General features: G+C 31.9%; 1 protein-coding gene across 1 annotated transcript in view; it reads right to left on the bottom strand.

Annotated features, from left to right (window-relative positions):
- LOC106464247 overlaps positions 1–8,831 on the bottom strand; it is a 41,167-nt gene that overhangs the window by 27,720 nt on the left and 4,616 nt on the right. Inside the window, exon 3 of the mRNA XM_022391963.1 lies at positions 3,885–3,976. Coding sequence (XP_022247671.1) covers positions 3,885–3,976 — 92 coding nt within the window. The remainder of the gene's footprint in view (positions 1–3,884; positions 3,977–8,831) is intronic.

Raw genomic sequence — 8,831 nt, 5'->3', positions numbered from 1 at the left:
AAACTAATTAGTTAAGTTAAATAAACTAACACTTACTATAGTAACGTAAACTAACTAGTCATCTACTTAATTAATATTATACATAGCGTGTGTATATATATATATATATATATATATATATATATTATTCATACCTTCGGTGTATAGGATGCAAGCAGATTTTGACATTAAATTTTGGGGTAAAAAAGTGCATCTTATACATCAAAAAATACTGTATATAGTTAATAACTGACATCAAATACATAATACCATGTTGAATGGTACTCTGTAAAAGGTCATAACTTGTGAACTTTGACACCTACCTATACAAATAGGGCTAACAAAAACATTTATAGGAATAAAAACAATGTCTAAAAATACTATAATAAACTTCCAAGTCTGTGGTTTGTTCACATGTCTTTTCAAACTTCCCACTAAGTTCTGTTGTTCATCTCTGCAGAAGTTACATCTAATCACTTTTTCACAAAATTATAAATTATTTCTTATGTAAATGGTTGATAATCTGCTCTATCCAATGTTATCTAAACTTTGCCCATAGCCATTTCCAAAGCTGTTCTTCATTAGTAGTTGTTCTTGCCTTTTTATGATTTTACAGAATGTGATGAGAATGGAGATCTGCAATAATAAATCTTCAGACAGAAAAGGAAAATCACAAAAGAAACAAGGCATGGTTAATTGTATTCTTAATGGATAACAGTTTCTTAGCAAATAAGAACCTATACTTTGGGATGAGCAGAAAATCCCTAAAATTTCAATAAGCACATTGTTCACATGTGAAATTCTTTAGAGCTGTGCAGAAATGCAAATTTGAATATTTTTTTACATTATTCTTTGCAAACTACACTAAATTAATGTTAAAATTTAGTTCAAATTAGAGTTAAAATTATTATATTACTTAAATTATAAAATTTGATATGCAAGTATGCACTTGACACCTCAAATGTGCTAACCCATCTGGAAACAGTTATGTACAACATTATTGATTATGGCTACTGAATACATTTTATTTGTATTCAATTATTTATTTATTACAAGCAAGTATTAAGATTTTACTGCAAAGTATAAAAAAAATAATTTCCCATTTTGCAAAACTTGTTAGTTTAAATTCTACAAAGGATAAACTTTTTATTACAGTTTTGTGCAAAGATTTCTGAAAACATTCCAACATGTAAGAATTTACCTGCAGACTTTTATTTGTCACTGATATATCAATAAATTGTGGAATTTAATTAGAAAGTTGCTTTAATTTGTGGAGCTGTTATATTCCCCAGAAATCTACTTAATGAAGAATATACAACTTAGCACTGGAACAACAGTAAAAAGAGATAAACAGAATTAAACTTCTAATCACATATAACAAAATTGGAAATTAAAGAAATTATCATTTGCATTGTGAAAACTAAATGTCAACAGGAAGTTACTGTGGAAAACATGCTAAGTCTGTATCTCATCCACCAATCTTTGGATCTCCACAGCAAGTGCTTTGAAGTGAAAGAGATAAAAGAAGTCCACTGCTCATTCAATATAACACTTGTATATCTTCTGTATCTTTGCTCATCCAAGTGCAAGTCACTCTTCAGTGGAGTGATAGAAATGTTTTTTTACAAGGTAGCACTAGTTAGAAGTTTTCTCCCCTTTGGTACGTAAAATGGGAATCTTCAGTAAAATAGGTCATTATTTAAGATTGTGAGATAGCACACTAAGACTTTGGTTTAACTCAACAGTATAGTAGATATAATCCTTAAAGGTCTTATCTAGTTAAGACAATTTTTTCTGTCATATTTCATGTAAATGTGCTTTTCCTGATCCAGCTCTAACAGTCAATGTTTTAACATGATTATAGGCCATCAATTAAGTTTGGTAGCATCTGTTGCTAAATGTACAGAATAATAATTTTATTCTTATTTGTTCACGTGTTCTTGAATATTTCATTGCTGTCTGTGTTAATTTCATTCTCTCAAAGAAATCTTTAAAACTTCCTGTTATTGCAAGACTTCAGTGAACCTAAATCCCACTCAATTTTTATGTTACTCTTTTGGAAATAAAACAAATAATTTGTTATTTCAGAGTTTATTTTGAAAATGTTTCTTTTTTCCTTTTGAATTTGAGTACTATAAAGTCTGTAAATTGTGATCTTTCCCCAAGGCCACATTAAACTTATATTGGATAAGAGGATGTTGCAGTTGTGGAAGAGAATGCAGTACAGTCCAGAGCAATCATTCCCCTCGACCATGTGCTTTCATAAGTCAAGGTGAAAGCCATGTCTGCATATTTTATCTATTCTTAAGATAATGCATTTGGAGATTGGCAAGTGAAAATCCCAGATACTGTACCAATTTGACCTCTACTGGTCACTTCCCATTGATAGATCATAAAGTATCAAGGATGGATTCTGACAAGCCTGAATATTTCAAGATCAAATTGAGTGGTCTATGTGGGGCATCTCTCAGCATTCTTCAAATAGTCCAGGCATTAAAAGCAACTTGTCAAGGCTGCCTATGACCAGTAAGAAAGATGAGGTGCATATGGTGGATGTAGTGCACAAAAAGAAGCAGTGGCTCCATTAGCTTGCACAGAACCCATGGATCCTTGAGGCAATCAGAAGTTTTCCAGACTAATAAAACATACATGGTAATTCAGAGTAAGCAGAGACAACCACTGATTAGCCCTCACCTCTAGTTCAAAAGTATGAAAAACTGCCCTAAAAAACTTCTTTTCAAAGGATAGTTGCTAACTGTAGTTCCCTGAAATAAGGTAGAGAGAATCTAACACCAGAAAGTATAGCATCATGACTAAGCAAATCCCAGAATCCAAGTTAACTGTGTATCTGGGGTACTGATGCAGAGGAAGCAAAAAACAAAGACAAATAGATTGATGGTGAGAAAATGCTCCAGTAGGTGAAGAATATCCCCAAGCTGGAAGAAGATATTCAAGAGACTGGAGCTCTAGAAAAGAAGGATTCCAATTACAGGCCAAAGAGTGAAATTTCAAGGTTGATGGGAATGTAGCAACTAAGAGTCAACAGGAAGTTGCATGAATCTGAATATCTTGCAATGATGGAAAGAGAAAAAGTCAAGGGTTTGAGGCAAATGCAATAAGCTCATCCATGAACTTGCAGAAACAACCAGAGAAAGATAAAAAAATATATCACATACCTGAGTTATCAAAGCAGTGAAGAATGAATGTAAAGTTACCTAATCCTCATCTGAAGAACAAGAAGCAAAAGAAACTCTGATCAAAATCTTCCAAAGAAACAACAGGCTTAGAAAAAGTTACAAAAGCAGGAGGCCAGGAGTTCTGGGTCTGAGGTAAAGAATGTTGAATAGAGCCAACCACTTGATGTATGATGGCAGTAACTTTGCTCAACTTAGAGTCCATCCATTTGCTATTGAAGTAAAATATGAGAATTTCTGTTGAGGTGTGGCTGGGCCTTGGGGGGGAAGGGGCTTTAGAAATGTGGATGGGAGAATTCATGTTCAATAAGAACCATAAAATGACATTTTATCTTCCTTTTACTTGAAGAAATAAAATTCAAGAAAAATAATAACTTATTAGTGCAAAAGATTCCAAGTTTGACAAAAGACTTAAGAAAAATTACAAGTCTAAACAGTGTAGTTTTGGGAAAAGAATGAGACTTTGGTTTAAACATAAAAAAACTGTTGCAGAGGAATAGGTAGTTGCACTGCCCTCCTATTGGTGGAAGAATATGATCTGATGTTGTTTAACAACATAGATTAGAATGCGCGGGTGAGTGCTGTGGTGTGAATATGTTTCTAGTACTAAAGAAGTTCATTAAGATTTGAACATTTTATAATAAATACACAATGCTTAACATTTAACAATCATATATGTGTTATAACAAACATCCTTTTAAAGTGACTTACTCTGTATAAACCTGCTGGAGGATTTTTTCATGCAACATGTGCAATTTGTGACTCATTTTCACTTCTGCTAATTTATATAAACATCGATTCACCTAAAATCCAAATAAAATAAGACTTTTAATTATTTGTCTTAAAAACACTAAGCTTTTCTTTTCTTATAGCTGCTTTGATAGTTTATAAAACAAATCTCACAAGATAACCTTTATTTCAAAACTCACTTTTTACAAAACTGTTAATTTGTACTACTTTTACTAATTAAGAAGAACTGATCATTTTGAAGATTAATGAAACCCTTAAAGGAATACACTGAGAAGGTTATCAATAAAAATATTTTCTTAAAAAATTCTGAGTGTTAAAGGTCAGAGATGAGAGTTAAAACAAATGAGCTGGTAAACAACTACTCCTAAGATACTAACAATAAAATCTCGAAAACTTTTATATAAAACATTAAAGCACAGCAAAAGATAACACAAACAGGAAACTAATTTTGTGTTATATGATTTGCAACAACAATATAAGATCAACTGACAGCTAGGATCAGCAAGTACACATGTTAAAACAAATTTGTGAAACTGTTTGGCCTAGGTTATATTTATGCATACACATCTTTATTCTTTTAACAGTGAATGAGGTTTTAAGACAAACTTTACAGTAAGATCTAGCACTCAAGTTTTGTTCATTTTACAGTGTTACGAGTAAAGTTATTACATATTTTAATGAAAGTGTCTTTCATGATAATTTTGTAGCACTAATACCTAATTCAGAAACATCAACAACAAAAACAACAACTAATAAAAATACTCTAATAACAGCCAACACAGCATAATCAACTTACCTCATAATAATCATGTATACACATGTAACAAAAGCAAAAAATTTTAACCTTTGTGTATAATGAACTTCAAAGACTCAAAATATATATGAGCCAATATATCATTCAATTCATCATCTGTCATTGAATTATACTAGTTTCAGGGAATTTTATCCTTCACTAGTAATGCTGGACAAGGGCAAATACTAAAAAAACAAGACTAGATTTTTTTTTCATGCAACATGTGCAATTTGTGTCTCAGTATATGACGTTTTTAGTTGTCTTTTACTCACCACGGTAAACCTATATTTAAATAAAGCTTGAGAAAAATAAGTTTGTAGCACTAATACTACATATTCTTCAAATTTTATATAAATATGGGTTCACTTTGGTTAATAAACAACTAAAACACCATACATACAAAAAATGAGAAACCTAAAAAGCTGTTTGACTGTGCCACTTTATCATTCATCATTTCTGTAAAAGCTGGAAGAAGAAGCAACACAAACTGGGATTTCCTGACCAAACATTGGTACATTTAAATACGGATTTCAACAGAATCCTTAGATTTAGTTTTTAAACTTTACATTATGGCTTAAGTTTTATTATAAGGTCTTTGCTAAGAAAACGATATGGGTTTTCTAACATTAAAACGCAGTTCTCAGTGCTTGTAAAATAACGGCTAGTTCACTGTAAATTAATGTAGAAAACGTGAACCTTTTGAATATCTAACATTTTGAAGGTTTTCTTTTTTAAAGTACCCTAAATGTAATTGCAATAATTTCAATACAAAAACAAGTCATTATGGCAATGTTTAATATTAGCTTAAATGTTGTTTCTTTATATTAAGCTACAGAATTAAGCACTACAATACATTTTCACAATTAACATTACAACTCAGTCTAAACTTATGTTATAGTCATGTTTTTATAAATAAATTGATTTGAACTCTGTTATAAATAAGCATAATGGAAGCATTTCTGTGTCATATCATGCCACATGAAAAATTTATTTTAATATTTTAACTGTTGGAATGAACAGTAATATCAGAATAAGAAAATGAGGTCTTGTAACTTTCATAAATAAAATGAATTAACATCTAAAAGAGATAATTATCATAGACATATTTATATTTATTATGATCTTACTTATTTTAATTTGTGGTGTTTTTGATTAAATATGTTCTGTTTGGGGGTCATTTGCGTCAATGGTCATCTCCCATTTTGACAAAAGACTATAAAACTTGCATTTAATGTCAGATGATAGATCTGTTATAGTTTTAGAAGAAATACATAATAGCAGATATAGAGGACATGATTTACTAGCTCATGATATAATAAGCATTGCATGATGCATAAGCCATAATAAGATGCTTATTGCAACACACGAAACATACTACATCTCTAATTAATTGACATAAAATAAATATTCTTAGCTCAACATACAGAACCATTTTAACAAAAGTACATTTATTTAGCACAAGTAATAAGCAATTTACTTGCATTTAACACAGTTTATCCCCCCCAAAAAACCCATTAAAAATATTAATTTTACTTCAGTAAAGACAAAGTTAACATTTCTTTTCATAGGTTTTTCTCTACACTTCCTGCAAGTTGACCATTGCATGATGCCAGCATATGTACATCAAGTTCATTCCACTCCCCCCTGCATATTTGACATTTGTTTTGTACAACTTACAATTATTTTTGTGAAGTTTGGCTCAGCCATTTTCTGTATTGCCGAGAAACCCAAAATATTTCTATGCTGCTAATCTATAGAGCATCAAATGGCTCTGAATTTAAGGTACTTGAATTTCATTTTAACATTAGCATTTTGCAACACTGAAAATGTATTTCTGACAAATACTCTCCTCCTGTCACATATAGCTTTCTGATTCAGTGCTGCCCTCTATAAATAAATGTTTGTGCTCTTCACTAGCTTTGAAGCTCCCACCTAAACTCATGTTTCCATGTGCCATTGCTGCATTGTTGCAGGCAAATGAGTATGTGACAATCCTCCCTTGTACTGATTGTTCAACCACCTCTTTGAGATTAGGCAAGAAAAGATGCACTGTAAGTGGAGAGGAAGGGTGGGAAGTGTGAGAGGGAGGTGAGTATCTATCAGAAATACATTTTCAGTCTAGGTAAATGTTAAATTTCATTCACATACAGCTAGAATCCCACGTTGAAATGGTGTAGGAACCAATGCAAAATTTACCAAGATAAGCTCACTTTAGGAAGCACCCAAAATGAACCAATGGAATGTGACACCATATACCATGGAATAGCATATGGACACACAATTGGGAGCCCACACCTTGCCTGTACCAGAGTACGTTCTTCACTCATAAAGTGTTGCTAGGATGAGTAGAAAAACAAGCACATTCAGTGCCAGATTTATGCATAAGCTAAACAAGCTCCAACTCAGGGCCTCACAAAATTTCAGATTTTTTCTTTTGCTTTTAAAATACATTCAGTAAATCAATAAATGCATTCATTTTAAAATAATTTGTATTTTTCACTTTAAATACCTTGCTATTAAATAATTAAAAGGCATATATATGTTTTTAATATTTTGTGGCGACCAAAGGTCCTGTTTTGGTACGCACCTTTGTGAGACCTTCTGGTGTAACTTTTAACAAGGGGCCTCCAAGCTTTATATAGCTAAGGGCCTCACCAAGTCTAAATCCAGCACTGAGAACATTCCAGAATCTGCACCAGTCTCATGGAAGTGCTATATGTGTAGTGTGGCTAGGGCATATCAGACTGTACATGGTAGATCAACTCCAGTCTAAATCCAGACAATGCTGAGAACGTGTCATCCGGGCCATGGTAGAAGGGTCCCTACCATCTTCACCTGAAGCCCAGTAAAGCAGAATGGGAATTCATCATCCAAACTGCAATTGAAATTTGAACAAGAGAATAGTCCCTTGTCAATTGTTATAACATGCAAAAGCATGAGTATATGAAGTGTACTAGCATCTGCATGTTTAGTTATTTCTTTCAACAAGAAATCTCATTACATAACAATAGCATCCAGTAACCAAATTATTACCATTAGAATTTTATTATATTCAATCAATTGACATTTGTTCAGCTTATTCACCTGGTGTCACAACTCACGAAAAAAAAAGTAATTGAAAATAAGGTTTCTGATTACTATTTTTGATTATTTCAACTATCCTAGTGATGAAAATCTTGCCATTATGTTTGTTGTTCACCAATGCATTTTTATGCCCTGAATCTAAAAAACATTTTCCCCATATGATGTTTTAGTATTAAAAGTGGGCCTTAATATCTGGGAACTTTCATCATTAAGCATATATAGTAAAATCTTTACCATCCTTGCAATTAAGCCAATAGCTTCAGACATTTTTTGTAAATTATGCATTGCAGAAATAGATGTATGTAATAAATTAATGAGCCCACTGATTATTCAATTAGCAAATTCTACTTATCACTCAGATGCACTCAGGACCAGAATGAAAACATATAAGGCCATAACAAACACGAAGGGGAGGACCTGGAACTGAAAAATCTGACTTTCTTGGACAATTTGGAAGAAACAATAGACAGTAAGACAAATCGGAATGTGGAGAAATGTAATCGACATTGACCTTTGTCGGAAACTACTTTTTAGTAGTATATATAGTAATGTAGATATATTAGTGTGTTGGGCTAAGAATTATTCTACAGTAGGTATTTGCAACTCGTTGGCGATAAATTTGACAAACAAATGGCACACACTCCATTTGTTTTTAAAATATGTACAAAAATCCTTTACACTATGGAGATCATAGTTGTATCTTAACTCTTTCATTATGGGTTGAGTGGAATCCACCCATCTTGTAACCACGAAAGTATCCATGAGAGTAATTATACTATGATTTTTGATAATGCATGAACTTCATTACAAAATTTTGCAGGTTATTGGTAAACATTACAAGATTTTCCTACACAAAATATCTGGTTTTTAAATTAAGTATTAAGATTTTTCTAATTAAGATTTTCTTGTAAAGCTTTTTCTTTGAGACTGTTGACTATCCAACACGCACAGTAATTTTGATTTCATGATTAAAAATACTTTAATGCATCAGAACATTTTCAAATTTCACATGTGAAATCTTTATAATCTCC

The sequence above is a fragment of the Limulus polyphemus genome, unplaced genomic scaffold (assembly GCF_000517525.1).
Source record: "Limulus polyphemus unplaced genomic scaffold, Limulus_polyphemus-2.1.2 Scaffold1598, whole genome shotgun sequence".
Lineage (NCBI taxonomy): Eukaryota > Metazoa > Arthropoda > Merostomata > Xiphosura > Limulidae > Limulus > Limulus polyphemus.
The sequence above is the reverse complement of the archived record's forward strand: the minus strand, read 5'-3'. Positions and strand labels throughout refer to the sequence as shown.